This window comes from Hyperolius riggenbachi, chromosome 10 (genome assembly GCF_040937935.1).
Source record: "Hyperolius riggenbachi isolate aHypRig1 chromosome 10, aHypRig1.pri, whole genome shotgun sequence".
Taxonomy (NCBI): Eukaryota; Metazoa; Chordata; class Amphibia; order Anura; family Hyperoliidae; genus Hyperolius; species Hyperolius riggenbachi.
Window position 1 is genome coordinate 164,726,121 of NC_090655.1, and position 25,189 is coordinate 164,751,309.

The following is a 25,189-nucleotide window of genomic DNA, read 5'->3' on the forward strand; positions in this document are numbered from 1 at the left end:
GCACTTTTCAACTAAAAAAGTACCAAAAACTAGGTGAAAAAGTACTATCAAAATTGTATTGAGTATTGTCTTGATTTCTAGTGACTTAAAAGGCATTTTGTTGACAAGTTTAAAATTATCACCTAGGAGAAAACTCAGGTGAAAAAGTGAATTGCATATGGGCCTATATGTGATCCATTACCCTCTCTAAAAGTGGTGACAAGTTACTTTTAACTTTTCCCTAAAAATCTTCAAGGTTTTTAAGACTTAACACACAAATACTTACATAGAAAAACTGCTTAAGCCCCAAACACACGCTCAACAGCGGTCTTTTATGCAGTACAATTATCAAACATCGTTTGTTGTGAAACAAGTTGAAATAACCAGAAACAGTTGCTTGCTATTGTTCAAACAGCTGATAAGACTGATAAGAAGCCAATACAAAAGTTGGACTGACTTCTTATCAATCTTATCAGTTATTTTAACAATAGCAAGCAACTTTTTCTGGTTGTTTCAACTTGTTTCACAATAAAAGTTGTTAGATAATTGTGCTGCATAAAAGACCGCTATTGAGCGTGTATGGGGCTTTAGAGATCAATAAGATGTAAATTTACTGACTTCATGCAATATTTTTTGCAATTTGTATGCAGTTTGCAATTGGACCAATCAAACCCAGTTACTGCTGCTTTGGACTTGTCTAATATCAAGAAGCTGCATACAAATTGCTAGAAAATTTGTATGAAGTCTGAAAAATAAGCATCTCATTCATCATTGTTTCATTCAACAGAAATAGTCAGTGTTGTCTATAGGTGTCGACTTCCAACTGACTGTTCTATTACAGGTCAGAATGTTAGAATTGAGCCTGTAAAAAAAAATAATTAAAAAAAAAATCTGTAAGGATATCACTCTTCTAGTTTTACATTAGCTTCAGCCTCCTTCTCCTCTAATGATTCTTTTTCCATTACAGCTGGTTCTGTATTTGTGTTGGCTGTACTGGAGACAGTAACATTCTCTTCTGCTGGTATCTCCTCACCTGCAGGAGTTTCTACCACCTCTTCAGGTTCTTCTGTTGCAGCAGTGACTTCCTGGTAATATACTGTGCTACTCCTCAACTGATCTTCATCAGATTTCTCTCTATTCAGTTCTGCATCAGGTGACCCTTGTGAGTCCTTCTGTTTCCCACCCTTGGACATGTGAATGAAGAAGTGCAGTTTTTGAAAAAAAACAGATTACTAAAAGGCCACCTACAGCAGCACATTTTGTGTTGCATCAGGATACAACTAGGTGAATCTTTTTTACATATACACATGCAGAAATAGCAAATGGAGTCTACAATTTTCAGTCAAAAAAACTCCAAGTTTGTTAAAGTGCAGCATAAAACAAAACCGTGTGATGACAGAGCAGTTCCTCATAACCATCTTTGCTAATGTCATCTATAACAAGCCCACCTGAATTAAAATTATTTGAAGTAATGAATCCCTGATACCTTGATCCAATCAAGGAGATGTTTTGTGAGGTTGAACTTGATGGACACGTTTTTATTTTTTCAACTATGTAATTATGGAAAGTAGAAAATATTTAGAAAGGGTTTGTCAAGCCTTAAACACATGTATGGTGCATGTCACCCGGTGGGACTCGGGACCCAATCCCTGAAACGACAATGCAGGGCTGAGGCTGTGCAGGCTAGCAACATGTTCTGTTTGTACGCAGGGAGGCAGAGGGCCGATGAAGAGTGCATGTGTGACATCACACGGAAGCCAGGTGAGTGAGGAGAGCCATGTTCCTGGCCAGGACTCAGTCGAATCTATCCATCAGTAGAGATGGCCCGAACCTCCGATTTTCGCTTCGTGAACGTCTGCCAAAGGTTCGGTTCGCGCGAACTTTCGCGAACCGCAATAGACTTCAATGGGGAGGCGAACTTTGAAAACTAGAAACATTTATGCTGGCCACTAAAGTGATGGAAAAGATGTTTCAAGGGGTCTAACACCTGGAGGGGGGCATGGCAGAGTAAGATCAAATTGCCTTTGGGTCAATTGTCCAATTACTTTTGAGCCCCTGAAATGAAGGATTGTGTTCATTGTGTGCTTTAGTTGCCTCTAGTGCTGCTTGGATACCCCTTTTCAAAATCGGATCCGGATACCCAAATATCCAATCCGGGTCGGATATCCAATTTCAAAATTTTCCAATCCAAAAATTACGCAGCAATTGTGTTTTGGGTTAAATATAGGTGGTATCAGTGGCCTGTGGCACCCTGGTGGTGGTAGCTGCACAGGCAGCAGGAGCAGGGCAATGCAGCAGCAGCAGGTTTAACGTGTGCCAGGAGCATGCCGGATGTGGCACGTGGCAATTGGCAAGTGTCACGTGTCACTTGGCACGTATCACGTGGCACTTGGCACGTGACACTTGCCAAGTGTCGCATGACACGTGCCAAGTGCCACGTGACACATGCCAAGTGACATGTGCCAAGTGACAGTCAGACAGCAGAGGAGAAGACACTAGTGCACACTAACTGTCACACTGGCACTGCTCACATCACAGCAGTTCTGTAGAAAGCTAACACAGTAGTACTACTAACAATTACTAGCACTGACTGCAGTACTACAGTACTAACTACACAATAACACAGTAATCCTATCCCCTAATCCCTAACCTAACTAACCTATACTGTAGCTAGCTAAGGCTAATAGCTGGCCAGCAGGCAGCAGCTAGCCTGGTCTGTGCACAGCACACAAACAGACACATAGCAGCTGCCTGCAGCACACACTCTGACTGTCACACAAGGACATCAAGCTAATTAATGATTTAACAATAGTGTAGTGATAGTGAAGGGGTTAATCACTGAACAGCTTTACCACTGTGTACAGCACTTGGTACGCCAGCAGGCCTGCAGCACACACTATGACTGTCACACAATGACATCAAGCTAATTCATGATTTAACAATAGTGTAGTGATAGTGAAGGGGCTAATCACTGAACAGCTTTCAGTTTATCACTGTGTACAGCCCTTGCTAGGCCAGCAGCACTGGAGCACACACTCTGACTGTCACACAATGACTGTCACACAATGACATCAATCTAATGAACGATTTAACAATAGTGTAGTGATAGTGAAGGGGTTAATCACTGAAAAGCTTTAGGTTTATTACTGTGTACAGCCCTTGCTAGGCCAGCAGTACCGGAGCATGTCTCTCAGTGAGCATTCCCAAGCTAGGACAATATGTCTCATCATGGCAGCCCTCCTTATTATACAGGGGGGCTGTCCAGTGTTCCTTTCTGTGATTGGGTGCCAGGGTTTAGGCTGAGAGCCCTCTGATTGGCGCAATGAGGTCAGGTGGGGCTGGCCAGGGTTCCCCTCTGTGATTGGTTGCTAGGGCTTCTGCTGGGAGCCCTCTGATTGGCTCCAGGACGTCATCTCCTTAGTTACAGTATTTCAGATCCAGATATCCGCTAATATCCACAGATATCCGTGTTATGCGCCCAAATATACGCAGATAGCTATCCGCATTTGGGCCCAGGTATCTGGAATCCGAATTCGGTCGGATAGCTGAAAAAAGGTTGGATATCCGGGTTACCCGGATATCCGGAATCTGGATGAGCAGCACTGGTTGCCTCACATTTTTATGCAATCTTATTGGTCACCCCACTGATTTAAAGCTGAAAGTCTGTACTTCAACTGCATCTGAGTGGTTTCATTTAAAATTAATTGCAGTGTTCTCCCCAAGCCTTATCAGCCGGGTGCTTTGCCGGGGTAATTTTGCTGAGTGCCTGGCTGTCTTCCTTGCTCTTCTCCTCACTCCCCTCCTAGCCCGACAATGCTGCAAACCTGAATCTTGTAATTCAGGCACTGTACAGAGATACAGCAGACAATCTTCCTCACACTACAATGCTGGCACGCTATGAGAGTGACCTAATCAGCGTGTGCCTCTCATTCTCATTAATATTCACTGCAGTCTGAGCTGTTCCCACCCCCTCCACATGCTTCTAAAGTGCCAGTGCCTACTGCATTGTGTGGTGTGTGTGTATAGTGTGTGGTGTGTGTGTATATAGTGTGGTGCGTGTCTATGTATGTGTGTATAGTGTGTGGTGTGTGTGTTCTCTGTGTTCCCTGTCAGAGGCCCACGGCAATTGCCCAGGTTGCCCTTATGGAAGCGCCAGTCCTACGCACACACATTAGTATGCTGCCCAATCAGTTGGGTGCAGGATGAACCAAATGATGGCTCACCCTGCTGCCGCCGAATCACCGGGCGGCATTAATGTTATACCCCCTTCAAGTCTTAACACCTGGGAGGGAGAAGAAATTCGGGGTCCAGCAATTGCCGGAACCCCAAATTATTTATAATAATTTTTGCAGGGTGCTGGGCTATAGCATTGCAGCTATAGTCGTGTTGTCATCTGGTGCTACAGATCTTCATGTGTGCGCCCAGATAACCTGCTTTGATGTCCCACTCCACCCAGCTACATTTTCCTGCCACCCAGCTGAAAAAAAAATCTGGGGAGAACACTGCATTGTAATATACAGAACTAAAATTAGAAAAAAAAAGTTGTCTCTGGTCAAATGTTTATGGAATTAACTGTATATGGGCAAGTTAATAAAACATGCACTGGCTGTGTATTCATACATGCATTTAGGATTTATGAGCATTTAACTCTGCGCTATTTTTGATTGATGTTTGCATATTATAGACCAGATACTTAAATAGAGATGGCCCGAACGGTTCGTTGGTGGACAGTTCCCAAACATCAGCTGTTCTGATCCACGGCGGGTAGCGTACAGATAGGGCGGTTCGATCCGCCCCCTGTACCTCGTCATTGGGCTGAACTTTGACCACCTACATCACAGTCAGGAGAAATTTGTTGCTAAAGGAACCCCGAAAAAGCTCTTTTGAGGGCTAATATTCTTCTGATGTTTTTGTTTGTGTGTAACACTGACACTGCATAGATACAGCCCTGTCTGTCACAGCTGGCCCTTGCTGTACTGTACCAGCACACTGTATTACCAGTGCATATCTTTCCACTGTATTTGTGATTGTGTGAACTTATTATACCATAGCTCTCTTTGTGGGTGACACTGCATAGATACAGCCCACAGTCCCAGCTGGCATTTGTAGTCTGCCACTGGCAGCACACTGTATTATACCAGTGTATATCTTTCCACTGTATTTGTGATTGAACTTACTATACCATAGTAGTGTAACAGGTCCAGGGTTCTCCGTTCCTTAGAACTGAGTTCTCTGTTTTTCTGTTGAGAGAAGGAAGACCAGGAACCAAATAGTGCAGTATCGTTAGAGCCTTGGAGGTTCAAATTAGAGACAATTGAATACTCACAAGGATGGGTTGCAGTCCTGCAACCACCGTATGCGCATGTGGGAAATTTGGACCGTTCCCGCTCGTTTTCCGGGGCCTGCTCTAGAAGCGGGAGGTTGCTCTCCTCTCCTCCTTAAATAAAGACTCCCTGCTATCCATCCTAGTGAGTCTTCAATAGAGGTAAGAAACCTCGGTTTTGCTATACCATAGCTCTCTTTGTGGGTGACACTGCATAGATACAGCCCACAGTTTCAGCTGGCCCTTGCTGCAGTCTGCCAGCACACTGTATTACCACCAGTGCATATCTTTCCACTGTATTTGTGATTGAACTTACTAAAGTGTAGCTCTCTTTGTGGGTGACACTGCATAGATACAGCCCACAGTCTCAGCTCGCATGTGTAGTCCGCCACTGGCAGCACACTGTATTATAACATTGTATTTGTGATTGAACTTACTATACCATAGCTTGCTGTAGTCTGCCAGCACACGGTATTACCACCAGTGCATATCTTTCCACTGTATTTGTGATTGAACTTGCTAAAGCATAGTTCTTTTTGTGGGTGACACCGCTTAGATATAACCCACAGTCTCAGCTGGCATTTGTAGTCTGCTACTGGCAGCACACTGTATTATACCAGTGCATATCTTTCCACTGTATTTGTGATTGAAATTACTATACCATAGCTCTCTTTGTGGGTGACACTGCATAGATACAGCCCACAGTTTCAGCTGGCTCTTGCTGTAGTCCACCAGCACACTGTATTACCACCAGTGCATATCTTTCCACTGTATTTGTGATTTAACTTACTAAAGCATAGCTCTCTTTGTGGGTGACACTGCATAGATACAGCCAACAGTCCCAGCTGGCATTTGTAGTCCGCCACTGCCAGCACACTGTATTATACAAGTGCATATCTTTCCACTGTATTTGTGATTGAACTTACTATACCATAGCTCTCTTTGTGGGTGACACTGCATAGATACAGCCTACAGTCTCAGCTGGCATTTGTAGTCTGCCACTGGCAGCACACCGTATTTAACCAGTGCATATCTTTCCACTGTATTTGTGATTGAACTTACTATACCATAGCTCTCTTTGTGGGTGACACTGCATCGATACAGCCTACAGTCTCAGCTGGCATTTATAGTCTGCCACTGGCAGCACACCGTATTATGCCAGTGCATATCTTTCCACTGTATTTGTGATTGAACTTATTATAGCATAGCTCTCTTTGTGGGTGACACACTGCATACAGTCCACAGAGAGACAGGGACAGTTAGCTAGGCTGTCCTTTATTGCGGAAATCACCTTTTTGAGGGTTCATATTGTTCTATTCTGTGTGTGTGTGTGTGTGTGTGTGTGTGTGTGTGTGTGTGTGTGTGTGTGTGTGTGTGTGTGTGTGTGTGTGTGTGTGTGTGTGACACTACATACAGGCCAGGCCACAGTCACTGCTTACCCTTGCATCCTCTTCTATCTATTACAAGCCAGCACACTGAGTACCATATGCAGTGCTTAGCTTGCAACTGTATTTGTGATTGAAAGTACTATAGGGTATCTCTATGTGTGTGTTAAAGTACACAGCCCTGTGATACACACACAGCTGCTGTGTATTTGCCACTGATTGTGTGCCTCTTTGTGATTACACTGTTGAATATTGTTAGTAGTACTGCATATCCCCAATATGGAAAAAGTAACAGGCAGAGGCAGATGCAGGCCACCCCGCAGGTCTGTTCAAGGTCGTGGTGGCATAATTTTGTGCGGCCCTCACCCAAAGTACAGTGTTCAGAACCAGAAGGCACGTACTTTCAACCCCCAAGATTGTGAGGATGTAGTTGACTATTTAATAGAGATAGCTCGAACCTCCGATTTTCGGTTCGCGAACCTCGAACGTGAACTTCCACAAAAGTTTTGTTTGCGCGAACTTTCGCAAACCGCAATAGACTTCAATGGGGAGGCAAACTTTAAAAACTAGAAACATTTATGCTGGCCATAAAAGTGATGGAAAAGATGTTTCAAGGGGTCTAACACCTGGAGGGGGGCATGGCAAGTCCCGGGTAAAAATCCGGATTTGACACACAGCAGCGTTTTAAGGGCAGAAATCACATTGCATGCTAAATTTGAGCCCCAAAGTGCTTTAAAACATCTTGCATGTGTATACATTAATCAGGTAGTGTAATTAGTGTACTGCTTCACACTGACACAATTACTCACTGTGTAACGCACCGCAAACAGCTGTTTGTGTAGTGACGGCCGTGCTGGACTACTGCGCACCATGGCCAGAGTGCAGGCAATAGCGGTTTTAAAGCCCATATGGTCACCAGGCTGAGGTAGCTCAATGACAGAACAACAGTGACTGTCCAGCTGATCGAATTTGGTCTGTTCACAATGAAGCAACAACCTTATTATCTTGGGTGTGCCCCCCCTAGACACTCAAATAGTTGGTGGTCATTGCTTCATTGTGATACGCAAGCCCCTTCAAAGCATCAAGATAACGATCACGAATGGGAATTGACACATGTACATGCCTTTTGTTTTGTTGTTGCAGCTGCAGCCAGAAAAATTAGGCAGGCATGTACATGAACCAGAAAAATTATTATAGCGACCGCTGCTAGCAGCTAGCAGCGGCCTTAAAAATTCAGGAATCCGCCTGGAGTCCTGGACCCTGTTGGTGGTGGCGCCGTGGCGGAGAAGGTAGTCAAGCGGCCTGCAGGCAGAGATGCTGTGTGGGGAGCAACTTAGTCTTGGGGCAGGCAGTCACACGACGTGCAGGCAGAGATGCTATGTGGGGACTGACTTAGTCTTCTGGGCAGGCCTGACCGTGCTTTGAAGACAAGGCATGCGTGGTCAGATGGACACTTGACCCAACGCTGTGTGCCAGAGATGACACCACTTGCCTTTCAACACCACGGTACAGTTTGGGTATCACCTTATTTGAGAAATTATTGCGTGATGGTATCTTACACTGCAGTGTGTGGCTTTGCTTTTGTGTGCTGCTTTTCCTCAGGTGGTCATCCCACTGCAGTTTGTGCTTTTTAATCATGTGCCTTCGTAAGGTAGTTGTCCCTACGTGGGTCTTGGTCTTCTTTCCACGGCTCAATTTTCGGTGGCAGAGTACAGATGGAATTGCTCTCATCTGAGGCAGACACACAAAAAAATTTCCACACCACTGAGCCCTGGGATGATGGCACTTTGGGGATGGCTGCTGACGGAGTCTTAAGTGGGGTGCCAGAATCAGAGCAGGAGGAGGAAGATATGTCATGCTTCCGTGCGGAAGCTGAGGAAGATGAGGTGTTCTGTGTTAAATAGTCAACTACTTTGTGACAATATTGTGGGTTGATGGCACGTGCCTTCTGAACACTGTACTTTGGTCAAGGGCTGCACAAAATCACGACAGCGCGACCTCTAACAGACCTGCCAGGTGGCCTGCTTCTTGCTCTGCCTCTTGTTTTGTCCATATTGGGGGGATGAAGTGAAAGGTATGCACTGACTTGACTAATAAAATGTGCAGTTACACAGGTGCAGTGAAAAAGTTGCAGTGACTGCTGGTACAACAATGTGCGGTTACACAGGTGCAGTGAACAGGTTGCAGTGACTGCTGGTACAACAATGTATGGTTACACAGGTGCAGTTAACAGGTATGCACGGACTGGTATATAAAACAGCGTGCGGTCACACAGGTAACGTGAACAGGTGCAGTGACTGGTATATAACACTGCTTGCGGTCAAGTAGGTAGGTGCACTGAACAGGTATGCAGGGATTGGTATTAGAAATGTGCAGCTTTAACACACACAGGTACTGTGAACAAGTATAGTGACTGGTGCTATATAATATAACACTGCTTGCGGTCAAGTAGGTAGGTGCACTGAACAGGTATGCAAGGATTGGTATTACAAATGTAAAGCTGTCACACACACACAGGCACCGTGAACAGGTAGTCACTGAATGTGCTGGGCCTGGCAGTGGCACAGTAGGAATTAGCAAGGAGCCAAGGGCCAGCTGCGACTGACTGACAGGGCTGTATATGTAAGTGTCAGTGGGACACACACAAAAAAAATAGATCACAAGAACAACATTAGCTCTCAAAAGAGCTGTTGAGGGGTGCTTTTTAGCAATAAGTATCAGCGAGGAGCAAGCTAATAAGCCTAACAAGTGCCTAACTAAGCTTTCCCTATGTCTACAGCAGGTTCCTCTCCCTTCTCTAATTACTGCAGCCACACGAGTGAGTGAAATGGCTGATGCTGCCTGCCTTTTATAAGGGGGGGGGGGTTCCAGAAGGGAGTGTAGCCTGATAGGCTACCATGTGCTTGCTGACTGTGATGTAGAGGGTCAAAGTTGAGCCTAATAATGTACTATAGGGGGTGGGTCAAACTCGCATATAGTTCGCGGTTCACCGCGAACGCGAACCACCGAAGTTCGCGCAAAGTTGTTCGCATGCGAACCGTTCAGGCCATCTCTACTATTTAACACAGAACACCTCATCTTACTTAGCTTCCGCATGGAACCGTGACATATTTTCCTCCTCCTGCTCAGCTGGCAGCCACCACTGCTACTACTAACACCACAGCTGCTCCACATCTGATGTGCTAGGAGTTATTCACACATGTTTGTGGGGAATTTACTGATTCACAACCATTATTGTTACAAGATGAAGGCGCTAAGGATGTTACACCACCTCATATGTCTCAGTTAGCCGGCGTCACTATGGATGCAAGGTGTGAGGATGATGAAATACCTGTTGTTAGTGCAGATTTGGAGGTGTCGGATACAAGCGAAGCTGTGGATGATGATGATGATGATCATGGCATGGATGTCACGTGGAATCCCAGAAGACAAGATGAACAGGGGGACAGTTCAAAGGGGGAGTCAGAGAGGAGTAGGAGGAGACAAATTGCTGTACGAAGCAGAGGGAGCTCATCGGAAACAGCTCAAGGCAGTATCCAGCGGCATGTGTCGCCACCTAGGGACAGCCAGCCAACACACCCTTCAACGCCAGCTGCTGTGATCCCACAGCTCACCAGTGTGGCATTTTTTTGTGTCTCTGCCTCAGATTACAGCGATGCCATCTGTACTATCTGCCACCAAAAACGGAGTCGCTGAAAAATCAACACCCACGTAGGGACACGTGCCTTACAAAGGCAATTGATCTTGAAGCAGAAACACCAATGGGATGAGCAAATTAGGAAAAGCAGCACACAAACGCAAAGCCACCCTCCACCTCCTCTTCCTCCTCTAGGTGCAGCATCTTCAGCCGCTTTATCCTCTGCTGCCCTTTCACCTTCACGGCCACCCTCCTCCACTCCGCCTCACACCTTGAGCAGTTCCTGCTCCTCTGCCCACAGCAGCCAGGTGTCCGTTAAGGAAATATTTGAGTGGAGAAAGACAATGTCTGCCAGTCACCCCCTTGCCCGGCGTCTGACAGCTGGCTTGTTGGAACTGTTAGCCCGCCAGCTGTTACCATACAAGCTGGTGGTGGACTCTGAGGTCTTCCAAAATTTGTGGCGATTGGGACACCGCAGTAGAAGATAGCAGGCCGCAATTATTTTTCAAAAAAGGCGATACCCAAACTGTACTGTGATGTTGAAAGGCACGTGGTGTCATCTCTGGCACAAAGCGTTGGGTCAAGGGTCCATCTGACCACGGATGCCTGGTCTGCAAAGCATAGTCAGGGCAGGTATATTACTTATACGGCACACTGAGTAAACCTGGTGACCGCTGGCAAGCATGGAGTACATGGCTGTGCAGCAGACTTGGTGGTGACACCTCCACGGCTTGCAGACAGGCCTGCTGCCATCTCCTCTCCTTCTCCTCCTGCTCCTCCTCCTACATGCTCTTCGCTCTTGTCTTCCTCCTCGGCTGAGTGCTACTCTACTGCTGCGCTCTCCTCTCCAACTGCACACCCCCAGCTCCCCAGGGCCCATTCCGCATGCCAGGTATGACGGTGTCATGCTATCATGGACATGTCTTGCCTCAAAGCTGAGAGTCACACCAGACCTCCACTCCTGGCTGCTCTGAACCAGGGCCGGAGCTACCATAGGAAAAAATGGGCAATTGCCCCAGGGCCCCAGAGCCTGTAGGAGCCCCCAAGGTGTCCCTCCCTCATCTTAAGTGTTGCTCCCCAGGGACTCTGCGGAGACTGTTAAGTTGGGAGGTGATTGGGGGAGGGTCAGCAGCCAGCTCAGGGCCCAGGAGGGAAATTTGGCTGCAACAAAGGGCCTCTAATGATGCTTCTTTAGTCGGGGGTGTCTGTTGGGGGGGGGGGGCTGACCCCGCACCAACTGGAAATGAGTTGTGTGACAACGGCAGCAATCTCATTTCGGCTTTTAATTTGGGCAGGTTGACACATGTGCCCTGCATGGCACATGTGCTGAATCTTTTAATCCAATGATTTGTGTGTAAGTTCCCAGGCTTACAGGAGGTCCTGAGGCAGTCCAGGAAGGTGTGTGCACATTTCAAGTGTTCCTACGCGGCCATGGTGCGCTTCTCCAATATTCAGAGGAAAAAGAACTTGCCCGTGAGGCGCTTGATTTGCGATAGCCCGACTCGCTCGAATTCATCGCTCCTCATGTTTGACCACCTGCTTCAACAGGAGAAAGCAGTCAATGAGTATTTGTACAGCTACGGTGCTAGGGCAGGCTCTACGGAGCTGGGGATTTTCTTTCAGAGGTACTGGACACTCATGCGTAATACCTGCAGTCTCATGCGTCCGTTTGAGGAGGTGACAAACCTGGTGAGTCGCAACAAGGCGCCATCAGTGACCTGATCCCATACGCTTTCTTCCTGGAGCTTGCCATGCATAGAGTGGAAGATCAAGCTGTAGAGGCGCGTTTACAGGAAGAGGAGGAAGAGTTGTGGGAATTGGGAAACAGAAACAAAACCAGATTTGTCATCAACACCTGCGGTAGCACGGAGGAGAGGGGAGGAGGAGTCGTCTGGGGAAGAGAAGTCAGAGGAGAAGGGTGGCTTTGAGGAGGAGGTGGAAGCCACAGCAGGCGTCACAGGGGGCTTATGCTGCTCACCTTTCTCGTGGTATTGTTTGTGGCTGGGGGGAGGAGGAGAACTTACCTGACATCAATGAGGAAGAGCAAGAAGAGCAAGAGGAGATGACTAGTAGGTCGGCATCCAACCTTGTGCGTATGGGGTCTTCCATGCTGTCCAGCCCGTTGAGGGACCCCCATATAAAAAGGCTCAAGGGGAATGACCTGTACTTGGTAGCAATGCTACTAGACCCTCGGTATTAGCACACATTGGCGGAGATGTTACCAAATTACCAGAAGGCTGAAAGGATGCAGCACTTGCACAACAAGCTGGCAAATATGCTTTACAGTGCGTTTAAGGGTGATGACACAGCACAACGGAAAAAAGGTGCCAGTAATTCTCCTCCTCCTCCCATGTCCACGCAGGCAAGGACAGGAAGCTCTAGCGATCTGATGGTGATGTCGGACATGCAGACTTTCTATAGTCCAACGCCTCGCTTCGGCCCTTCCGGATCCACCCTCCAAGAATGCCTCGATCGGCAGGTAGCTGACTACCTGGCCTTAAGTGCGGATATAGACACTCTAAGCAGCGATGAACCCCTGGACTACTGGGTGTGCAGGCTTGACCTGTGGCTAGAGCTGTCACAATTTGCCATACAACTTCTGGCTTGCCCCTCCTTAAGCGTCCTGTCAGAAAGGACCTTCAGCGCAGCAGGAGGCATTGTCACTGAGAAGAGAAGTCGCCTAGGTCAAAACCTGTTCAGTACCTCACCTTTATACAATTAATGAGGCATGGATCCCAGAGGGCTACTGCCTGCCCAAAGACTAAGTCAGTGTTATGACTTCAGGGTAGATCTTCAGTCTATGTTGACCTTTCCACGAAGAAAGAGGTGTTGCCCAGTAGTGGAGTCTAAGTGACCACGGGTTCTCACCCACATCCCCTTGAGGGGAGTGCAGGACTACACCCCCTTGAGGGGGATGCAGAACTTCGCTGCCTAGTGCACACCAGGCCACTACTGGGATTACCTCAGAAAGTGGTCAGGAGAACAGTGACACTAGTTGTGAGTAGACTTGGTCAGATGGTAGCCAAAGGTCCAGGGCAGGCGGCATTCTACGGAAGTCAGGGTCACAAGCCAGAGGTTGGGGCAGGCAGCAATCAACGGTAGTCCAGGAAACAGAGCCAAAGGTCGGGGCAGGCGGAGATCAGCAGCAGTGGCGTCCCTACCATAGTGCGCAGGGGGGCGGGGCGCACCGGGTGTCAGACACCCAGGGGGGTGTCACCACGACCCCCCACAGCAGCACAGCAGGAGGGAGAAGCAGGGCTAGAAGGAGGGGCAGTGGGGGCAGCGGTGGGGAGGGGGGAAATATCCCCCCCCTCCCTCACCTGGGACCCCTCCTTCTGCCTCTCTCCCCCTCCAGAATAGCGGCGACAAGTGCGGGGCGGCCGGAGGCGTATAGACAATTACTCACCTGATTTCCGCGTTCCAAGCGTGGAGCGCAGCGTCATGACGTCACAGGTCTCTGTCTTCAATGCCGCCCACTGTGCTTCCTGATTAGTGGAAGCACAGTGGGCGGCATTGGAGGCGGAGACCTGTAACGTCATGACGCTGGGAACGCGGAGATTAGGTGAGTAATTGTCTATACGCCTCCGGCCGCCCCGCACTTGTCGCAGCTATTCTGGAGGGGGAGAGAGAGGCAGAAGGAGGGGTCCCAGGTGAGGGAGGGGGGGGGATATTTCCCCCCTCCCCACCGCTGCCCCCACTGCCCCTTCTTCTAGCGCTGCTTCTCCCCCTCCTGGGCATCTTTACTGAGGGGGGGGGGAACTGTACTAGCTATACTGGGGGCAGCTATACTGGGGGCAACTATACCAGCTATACTGGGGGCAACTATACCAGCTATACTGGGGGCAGCTATACTAGGGGCAACTAAACTAGCTATACTGGGGGCAACTATACCAGCTATACTGGGGGCAACTAAACTAGCTATACTGGGGGCAACTATACCAGCTATACTGGGGGCAACTATACCAGCTATACTGGGGGCAGCTATACTGGGGGCAGCTATACTAGGGGCAACTAAACTAGCTATACTGGGGGCAACTATACCAGCTATACTGGGGGCAGCTATACTAGGGGCAACTAAACTAGCTATACTGGGGGCAACTATACCAGCTATACTGGGGGCAGCTATACTGGGGGCAGCTATACTAGGGGCAACTAAACTAGCTATACTGGGGGCAACTATACCAGCTATACTGGGGGCAGCTATACTGGGGGCAGCTATACTAGGGGCAACTAAACTAGCTATACTGGGGGCAACTATACCAGCTATACTGGGGGCAGCTATACTAGGGGCAACTAAACTAGCTATACTGGGGGCAACTATACCAGCTATACTGGGGGCAACTAAACTAGCTATACTGGGGGCAACTATACCAGCTATACTGGGGGCAACTATACCAGCTATACTGGGGGCAACTATACCAGCTATACTGGGGGCAACTATACTAGCTATACTCGGGGCAACTATACCAGCTATACTGGGGGCAGCTATACTGGGGGCAACTATACCAGCTATACTGGGGGCAGCTATACTGGGGGCAACTAAACTAGCTATACTGGGGGCAACTAAACTAGCTATACTGGGGGCAACTATACCAGCTATACTGGGGGCAACTATACCAGCTATACTGGGGGCAGCTATACTGGGGGCAACTAAACTAGCTATACTGGGGGCAACTAAACTAGCTATACTGGGGGCAGGTATACTAGCTATACTGGGGGCAGCTATACTGGGGGCAGGTATACTAGCTATACTGGGGGCAGCTATACTGGGGGCAACTAAACTAGCTATACTGGGGGGGCAACTAAACTAGCTATACTGGGGGGCAACTATACCATCTATACTGGGGGCAACTATACCAGCTATACTGGGGGCAACTATACCAGCTATACTGGGGGCAACTATACCAGCTATACTGGGGGCAACTATACCAGCTATACTGGGGGCAACTATACTAGCTATACTGGGGGCAACTATACCAGCTATACTGGGGGCAACTATACCAGCTATACTGGGGGCAGCTATACTGGGGGCAACTAAACTAGCTATACTGGGGGCAACTAAACTAGCTATACTGGGGGCAGGTATACTAGCTATACTGGGGGCAACTATACTGGGGGCAGGTATACTAGCTATACTGGGGGCAGCTATACTGGGGGCAACTAAACTAGCTATACTGGGGCAACTAAACTAGCTATACTGGGGGGCAACTAAACTAGCTATACTGGGGGGGCAACTAAACTAGCTATACTGAGGGCAGGTATACTAGCTATACTGGGGGCAGCTATACTGGGGGCAACTATACTAGCTATACTGGGGGCAACTAAACTAGCTATACTGGGGCAACTAAACCAGCTATACTGGGGCAACTAAACCAGCTATACTGGGGGCAACTATACTAGCTATACTGGGGGCAACTAGTTTCACTGGGGGCAACTATACTAGCTTCACTGGGGGCAACTATACTGGGGGAAACTACTAGCTATACTGGGGCAACTATACTAGCTAATACTTTAAATTACAGTTAGCTCTGCCCTCATCCGGTCATGACCACGCCCATTTTTTGCTGCGAAGCACGCCGCAGGTTGTGGCCACGCCCATTTTTTTAGGGGGGGGGTGTCTTTTAATACCCAGCACCGGGTGCCAAATGCCCTAGGTACGCCACTGATCAGCAGTAGTCGGGGTCACAGGCCAAGGTCACAACAGGGGATCAAATCAGAATTTCAACAGGACAGGAACAACGGTTCACCAAACAGGTTAGCCAAGCTGTCAGAATGAGCAGCACTGCAGTTGAGGGCAGTGCTGCTTTTATACTGAGCATTGGCGCAGAAATTAGTGCTCTGCGAGCCCACAGAGCGCACCTAGCACTTTGCACACGCACGTGTAACACTTGCATGCAAAACAGACTGCACAACGCCATACGCTGAGCTGGAAGCGAGCAGAGAAGACGGGATAAACACGTAGGGAAGCAGGAAGAGACAATTTAAATGCCACTGGATTGATCTGTTTCATCACAGGAAAAGGGCCAATAAATCTGGGAGCGAGCTTTTTGGAAGGACAGCGAAGCTTGAGATTAGAAGTGGAAAGCCAGACGAGATCTCCTGGAGTTAATATTGGACTCTCCTTTCAGAGCCTGTCAGCAAACTTTTTTCCCCTTTCCTGAGCTTGCTTTAAAGCGCTATGAAAAGTATTGAAGTTGTTCTTCAAGGCTGAAATTCTCTCCTGCACTCCAGGACAGATGGAGGAGAAGTCAAAACCAGGTAAAAATGAAGGATGAAAACCATAATTAATTAAAAAGCAGATTGCTAAGTAGAGGTATGAGTGGAATTGTTGTAGGCAAACTCTGCGGTAGCCAACATAGGATACCAGTCGTCTTGAGAGGCCGAGGTAAAACATCTAACGTGTTGCTCCAGAGCCTGATTCGTTCTCTTTGTTTGTCCATTAGATTGGGGATGGTACCCGGAAGAGAGAGATACTTTAATTCCAAGGCCCCTACAGTGTTCCTGCCAGAACCTAGAAGTGAACTGAGTTCCACGGTCGAACACAATATCGGAAGTTAATCCGTGAAGTCGGACAATCTCCCGGATAAAGGTTTGAGCAGTCTCTGCAGCAGAAGGAATGCCCTTGAAAGGCAGGAAATGGGCCATCTTGGAAAATCGGTCTACAATTACCAGGATGGTAGTGAACCCTTCACAGGGAGGCAAGTCCACCACAAAGTCCATAGCAATATCTTTCCAAGGTTGAGTTGGAACAGGGAGAGCATTCAGGAGACCCCAAGGTCGGACATGAACATTCTTAGAACGGGCACAAGTCTCACATGAGGCCACATAAGATCTACAGTCCTTGGACAACTCAGGCCACCAGAAGTTCCTCTGCTGTAGTTCCCGAGTCTTGTTAACCCCAAAGTGTCCAGCCAGTCTACTGTCATGGCAGGCTCAAAGTACCGATAGGCGAGTCTGTGTGGGAGCAAAGATTTTATCTTAACAGTAGTAAAAACCTTCCTTGACTGGCAGATTGGGGGGGGCGTACTCAGACCAGATGAAGCTGGCTTAACCAATTCAAGAAGACTTGACTGCAAGAGCAGGAAGTGTTGAGAAGACAAGATGTTTTCTGGGGCTGGATCAGAGATGGATTCTGACTGGAACATATGGGATAAAGCATCCGGTTTGGTGTTCTTAGATCCAGGACGATAGGTCAGATGAAAATTAAACCTGGAAAAGAAGAGTGACCACCGAGCCTGGCGTGGCCTCAACCTCTTAGCAGTAGGTAGCACAACTCCTCAAGAGCCGCCTTAATAGCCAGAAGCTCTCAATCAGCCACGTCATAGTTTCTCTCTGAGGTGTTTAGTTTTCTAGAAAAGAAGGCAACCGTTGAAGAATGGCTTTAGAACCAAAGCGCTGAGAAAGGTTTGTTCCAATAGCTACTTCAGAAGCATCTACCTCTAGGACAAATTCTTTAGATCAGGATGCTTCACGATGGGTGCAGAGGTAACACAGGATTTAAGCTTTTCAAAAGCTGACTGAGCTTCAGGAGTCCAATGGAAAGACTGACGAATACTAGTCAATTAGGTAATGGGAGCCACAATTTGCGAAAAGTTGTTAATTCATTTTCTGTAGAAATTAACTAAGCCAATGAAGCGCTGTATTGCTTTTCGGTCAACCAGAACTGGCCAATCAAGAATAGCCGAGACCTTCTGAGGGTCCATCTCCACACCTCCAGGGAAAATCCTCAAGCCTACAAATTGTATGTTCATCTTATCGAATTCACATTTTTCGGGCTTAGCGTAAAGTCCATGGATACGGAGGCGGACCAGGACCTTTTTTACATGATTACGATGTTCTTCTTGAGAAGAAGAGAAAATAAGTATGTAGTCAAGGTAGACTACCATGAAGTTGTCAATGTAGTCTCTAAAGATGTCACTGACGAAATGTTGGAACGTAGCCGGGGTGTTACATAAGCCGAAGGGCATCACCAGGTACTCGAAGTGCCCAAAACGGGAACGGAAAGCCGTCTTCCACTCATCCCCCTTGTGAATCCTGATCAGGTTGTAAGCTTCTCTCAGGTCGAGCTTAGAAAAGATACGGGCAGAACGGAATCTCTGGAATAAATCAGGCATGAGAGGAAGTGGATAACGATTTTTGATAGTAATCTGATTAAGATCCCGATAATGCGGGGGACCCGGCGGCCCATGTGATCGGAGCAGCGGCGGTGGCAGCGGCACAAACTTACCTTCTTTGTAGGAGTCCCTCGCACGATCGGCGCTCTCCAGGGACTCCTGCCTCTCTCCCCCCAGCAGCAGCGGCGTTTGTCTGGCTGCCGGGACCCCACAAAGCAAATACAGGACACACACATGTAGTAAATATATATACTTGTGTGTGTGTGTGTGTATATATATATATATATATATATAAATATATATATATATATATATATATATATATATATATATATACATACATTGGCTTGCAAAATTATTCGGCCCCCTTGAAGTTTTCCACATTTTGTCACATTACTGCCACAAACATGAATCAATTTTATTGGAAAGCCACATGAAAGACCAATACAAAGTGGTGTACACGTGAGAAGTGGAATGAAAATCATACATGATTCCAGACATGTTTTACAAATAAATAACTGCAAAGTGGGGTGTGCGTAATTATTCAGCCCCCTGAGTCAATACTTTGTAGAACCACCTTTTGCTGCAATTACAGCTGCCAGTCTTTTAGGGTAAGTCTCTACCAGCTTTGCACATCTAGAGACTGAAATCCTTGCCCATTCTTCTTTGCAAAACAGCTCCAGCTCAGTCAGATTAGATGGACAGCATTTGTGAACAGCAGTTCTCAGATCTTGCCACAGATTCTCGATTGGATTTAGATCTGGACTTTGACTGGGCCATTCTAACACATGGATATGTTTTGTTTTAAACCATTCCATTGTTGCCCTGGCTTTATGTTTAGGGTCGTTGTTCTGCTGGAAGGTGAACCTCCGCCCCAGTCTCAACTCTTTTGCAGACTTCAAGAGGTTTTCTTCCAAGATTGCCCTGTATTTGGCTCCATCTATCTTCCCCAGGGCCGGATTTGTACTTGTCATCGCCCTAAGCCCGGTGTCACCAACCGCCCCCTCCACCCAGGCACACACAAAATTCCCAGAGAAGCATTTGGCATCGGTTTACGTCATTCTGCAAACTTGTCACGTTTTGCCCCTCGTGTGTGTGTGTGTGGGGGGGGGGGGGACGAAAGCCCCGTGTATGGCCGACAAAATTATGTGATTGAGTGTGGCTCTGCGTGAAGTAAAAGTTGGTACCAACATTTGAAAAAGCGCTGTCCATTCACTTGAATGGACAGTGCTTGAGTGAGGATTGCCACAACCGTCATTTATTGCTGGTTCAGGGGCCTTGTGAATTGGTTATCCTGAAGCAAATAAAAATAAGATACTTACCTTACTAGTGGAAAGACTCTGGATAGCCCAGAGGTTTCCCAGGACTTCTTGCAGCCCATCATTACAGCACAGGGTGCCTTGGTTTTTTAAGAGTGTGAGCGCTGTAATGAACGAGCATGTCCAAACTAGGCAGGCATGAGTAAAATCTAAGCATGCCCCGTAGAACAAAGACACTCATCCATTAGGGAAAAAGCGATGCACAAGCACCTTCATTGTACTGGGCATACACAGTCCTTATTCACACGTGACCAGTATGGACACGCTCGTCCATGGCAGCGCTCACAGAAACGTATTCGATCAGAAATTGACTCATCGCAGTAACGGTGGGGTGTAAGTACGGGAAACCTTTCAACTACCCAGAGGTGTCCTACTACTGAGGTAAGTATCTGTATATACTGTAAATGTATTTGCTACAGGATTTCTATAAAATAATTGCTAAGTGGGTGGAACCCAGCCCTCTGTAGTATTTGAGGTCCATCTGTGCCTTTCTGGTCCCCTCTACTGTGCTGCTGTCGGTCCAACTAAAGTCTACAACTGGCTCAGTTGCAGACTACTGCGCATCCGCTGTCCATGTCACGTTGGCCGTGAGTGTTCTGCGCATGAACAGTGGCAAGTTTTCTGAGCTGTGCATATGCAGAACGCTACTGACAACTGAAGCGTGATTGAGGGTGACAGCGGCACAATAGAGGGGTCTGGGAGGTAAGTGAGGGACCTCAGATACTACAGGGAGCCGGCAGAAGCCTCAGGTGAGTAACGCTCAACTTTTACCCACTTAAACTGATTCTAAAGTTAAAAATAAATGATTTGAACTTACCTGGGGCTTTTTGCAGCCACCTGGAGTCATCCTGACAGCCCACGATGTCCTGATTCCCTCCAGCCAGCAGTAGCGACCCCCGCAAAGCTAGTCAGTCACCAGCTACTGTGCATGTGCGACCCCAAGCCGTGCACACCCTGATTACGATCCTGTGGCCAGGAGCTTTCTAATCCTGCGCAGTACTCGAAAATTGCTACTGCGCATGTGCAGTGCGCTCATGGTAGTGGGAGTGCGATCAGAGTGCGCATGGCCCAGGGCCGCGCATGTGGAGTAGCCGGCGACTGGCCAGCTTTGCAGGTGTGGCTGGAGGAAATCAGGAGGACTCCAGGGGGGTTGCAAGAAGCCCCAGCTAAATTCAAATCATTTTTTTTTCTTTACTTTAGAATCACTTTAAGGTTTACTGGGGGTGGGGGGAGGGGGAAGTGTGTGTGTGTGTGGAGAGAGAGAGAGAGAGAGAGAGAGAGAGAGAGAGAGAGAGAGAGAGAGAGAGAGAGAGAGAGTGTGATTAGAGACAGATTATTCATTTGTCTCTAATCACAAGTTATAATTCGATCTCCCCCCTTTGTCACCTGACTGCCATGGCATTGATGGCAGATAAGCTCATTTGAAGGCACAGGTTGACAGTATAGCCAATTACTTGGTTTTGTCAAAGACATCCAGGACATCCTTGGTTTTGTCAAAAGGCCATCGGAATCATATCCTTCTTTGGTGAGTTCAGACAGAACAAGTATCCCGCTCAAGGGAAGCAGGAGCGTAGACAATAGTTTGAATTAAAGGATACCTCTCGATAGACCCAACTGATGACAGGATAATGAGTCCTCGACCATGGCATTCCCAAAATGACAGGAAACAACGGGGAAGGCAGTAGATCAAAGCTTAAGTATTCTTGATGCTCCCCTTGAATGGTAACAAGAAGCGACAGATAGGTTCTTGCGACAGATAGGGAGCAGAAGTTGTTGTGCTAACTGGTCATCCAAGAAACAAGAACAGGCTCCCAAATCCACGATGGCCTCAATTGTGACAGTCCTTCCGTGTGGCCCCTGTAACAAGAGGGTGAGCGGAACATGAGAAGAGGCAAGCGGTGAAACAGGTGAACCACTTGCACACACCACAAACTCAGTCTCACCGGAAGGTCTGACTGGGCAGTTGTTACGGAAGTGTTCAAAGGCCCCGCAGTACAGTGAGGGGCGAACATCCAGATGTTCGGGTTCGGGGGGGTTCGGCCGAAACATGCCCCCGATATTCGGCATGTTCGGGCCGAACCCCGAACCCAACCCGAACATGTCCCTTTGGGGCCCCTATAGGGTCCCAGCATAAAGGGAGAGCATGCCCCGAGCGCGGGGGGGGGGGGTCGGAAATGCCCTCCACCCCTCCCCGCTAAGCTCTCTCTTCTGCTGGACCCTATAAAATTAAATAGAAGTCCCCCAAAGTACCTGTAGCAGGCTGGCAGGAAGAGGACAGCAAGCGGGCAGCCGGAGAGCATAGGCGCTAGTACCATCTGGTACTTCCGCCCTCTCTCTGATGCACTTCCTGTTTACATTTGTAAGTCGCGTCAAGAGAGAGCAGAAGTACCGCGATGACGTGTACGAGGGTACGCGTCATCTACATGATAGCGCCTGTGATCGCCGGCTGCCCGCTTCCTGTCCTCTTCCTGCCAGCCTGCTACAGGTACTTTGGGGGACTTCTATTTAATTTTATAGGGTCCAGCAGAAGGGAGAGCTTAGCGGGGAGGGGTGGGGGGCATTTCCGACCCCCCCCCCACGCTCGGGGCATGCTCTCCCTTTATGCTGGGACTCTATAGGGGGCTTTGTTCGGCCGGACACGGCTGTGTTCGGCCGAACACAGAAGGCCTGATCGGGTTCGGGCAGCGTGCACCCTCCCGAACACCATGAGGTGTTCCGGGGGTGCCGAATCGAACCCGAACAGGCCAAAATCCGGGCGAACCCGAACAGTGGCGAACACTGTTCGCCCATCACTAACGATCTCCAGCGTTGTCTCTCTTCTTGTGAGATAGCTGGCCGGGCAAGACCAATTTGCATAGGTTCAGGTTCATCTAACACTGAGGGAGCAGGAGATACAGGAACAGACAAAGGTTTTGGGTTGGGCAGATTCCAGGCCGGTCTAGCAGATCCGGATCTTTCAGAACGTCTCTCTCTCAGTCGCCTGTCAATCTGTATGGCGAGGCGGATAAGATCCTTTAGAGAATACGGAACCCCAACCCTGGCCAGTTTGTCCTTTAGAGTTTCGGAGAGGCCCTGGTGGAATTGGAAACTCAAAGCAGAATTATTCCAGGTGACATCCGCCTCCCAGCGGCAAAACTCCATCACATAGTCCTCCACGGGTCTCCTTCCTTGTCGAAGGGACTGGAGAGCGTTTTCAGCAGACGCCGCCCTTCCAGGATCATCGAAGATCTCTACCATGGTTTTGAAGAAGGTATTAAGATTTCGTAGGGCCGGATGGTGTTGTTTCACTAAGCGAAGGGCCAATGCCTGGGGTTCCCTTTGCAGAAGAGAGATGACTGCTCCCACCTTAATCTCTTCATTGGCGTAAGTCTGAGGCAGTAAAGAAAAGTGGAGATGGCAGGCACATTGAAACCATCGGAACTTAGATAGATCTCCTGAGAATCACTCTGGCAATGGCAATCTGGGCTCAGGTGGAAAGTAAGAAGCTCCCTCTACATGAGCTGGAACTGGCTCGTCATTGGTCAGATAGGAAGCCATGGGAGTGGAGGCTGAAGCAGGATTCCCAGCAGGCGTAGAAATAGGGCCACGGAGCTGGTCCCGAATCTCTTGACAGCCCCTCTGGACTTCGTCCAAAGAAACCCGCAATTGAGTAACCAGATCATAGAGAATCTCCGCCGGAGAACGAGCTCCACTACCATCCATCCTGGCTGCTCGTTACGGTTATGACTTCAGGGTAGATCTTCAGTCTCTGTTGACCTTTTACACGAAGGAAGAGGTGTTGCCCAGTAGTGAAGTCTAAATGACCAGGGGTCTTCACCCACACCCCCCCTTGAGGGGAGTGCAGGACCACACCCCCTTGAGGGGGATGCAGAACTTCGCTGCCTAGTGGTCGCCAGGTCACTACTGGGATTACCTCAGCAAGTGGTCAGGAGAACAGTGACACTAGTTGTGGAGTAGACTTGGTCAGACGGTAGCCAAAGGTCCAGGACAGGCGGCGTTCTACGGAAGTCGGGGTCACAAGCCAGAGGTTGGGGCAGGCGGCAATCAATGTTAGTTCAGGAAACAGAGCCAAAGGTTGGGGCAGGCGGAGATCAGCGGTAGTCGGGGTCACAGGCCAAGGTCACAACAGGAGATCAAATCAAAATTTCAGGACAGGAACAACGGTTCACCAAACAGGTTAGCCAAGCTGTCAGAACAAGCAGCACTGCAGTTGAGGGCAGTGCTGCTTTTATACTGAGCATTGGCGCGTGTAACGCTTTGCGCATGCGCACGCAACTGCTTGCACACGTAACAGTCTGCGCACATGCGCATAGCACAATGCCATACGCCGAGCTGGAAGCAAGCAGAGAAGACCCAGAGCGCCCCCGCACGTGCACACAAGAGAGCACATCCGGGAACCCCACGGGAGACCGATGCGGTAAGTGTGACAGTCCTCACACAGCATCTCTGCCCACATGCTGCTGCTGCCTGCCCGAAGACTAAGTCAGTCCACACACAGCATCTCTGCCTGCACACTGCTGCTGCCTGCCCAAAGACTAAGTCATTCCCCACATAGCATCTTTGCCTGCAGGCCGCTTGACTGCCTTCTCCGCCACCACCAACTAGTGTTGGGCGAACACCTAGATGTTCGGGTTCGCGAACGTTCGCCGAACATCGCCGCGATGTTCGGGTGTTCGCGCCGAACTCCGAACATATTGGAAGTCAATGGGGACCCGAACTTTCGTGCTTTGTAAAGGTTCCTTACATGCTACATACCCCAAATTTGCAGGGTATGTGCACCTTGGGAGTGGGTACAAGAGGAAAAAAAATATTTGAAAAAGAGCTTATAGTTTTTGAGAAAATTGATTGTAAAGTTTCAAAGGAAAAACTGTCTTTTAAATGTGGAAAATGTCATGTTTCTTTGCACAGGTAACATGCTTTTTGTCGCCATGCAGTCATAAATGTAATACAGAGAAGAGGTTCCAGGAAAAGGGACCGGTAACGCTAACCCAGCACAAGCAGCAGAACACGTGATGGAACAGGAGGAGGCGCAGGAGGAGAAGGCCACGCTTTTTGAGACACAGCATCCCAGGCCTTGCATGAGGACAAATAGCGTGCGGATATAGCAATGCTTTTTGCCGCCATGCAGTCATAAATGTAATAAAGATGAGAGGTTCAATAAACAGGGACCGGAAATGCTAACCCAGCAGCAGCAGAAGCAGCACACGTGATGAAACAGGAGGAGGCGCAGGAGGAGAAGGCCACGCTTTTTGAGACACAACATCCCAGGCCTTGCATGAGGACAAATAGCGTGCGGATATAGCAATGCTTTTTGCCGCCATGCAGTCATAAATGTAATAAAGATGAGAGGTTCAATAAACAGGGACCGGCAACGCTAACCCATCAGCAGCAGCACACGTGATGGAACAGGAGGAGGCGCAGGAGGAGAAGGC

General features: G+C 48.5%; 1 protein-coding gene across 4 annotated transcripts in view; it reads right to left on the minus strand.

Annotated features, from left to right (window-relative positions):
* Positions 1-879: 879 nt before the first annotated feature.
* The window catches only part of LOC137535962 (DPY30 domain-containing protein 1-like), a 339,619-nt gene continuing 315,309 nt past the window's right edge, over positions 880-25,189 (minus strand). For all 4 annotated transcript variants that reach the window (XM_068257853.1, XM_068257855.1, XM_068257856.1 and 1 more), the window contains exon 5: positions 880-1,163. In XM_068257853.1, coding sequence (XP_068113954.1) covers positions 882-1,163 — 282 coding nt within the window. In that variant the 3' untranslated portion in view covers positions 880-881. The remainder of the gene's footprint in view (positions 1,164-25,189) is intronic.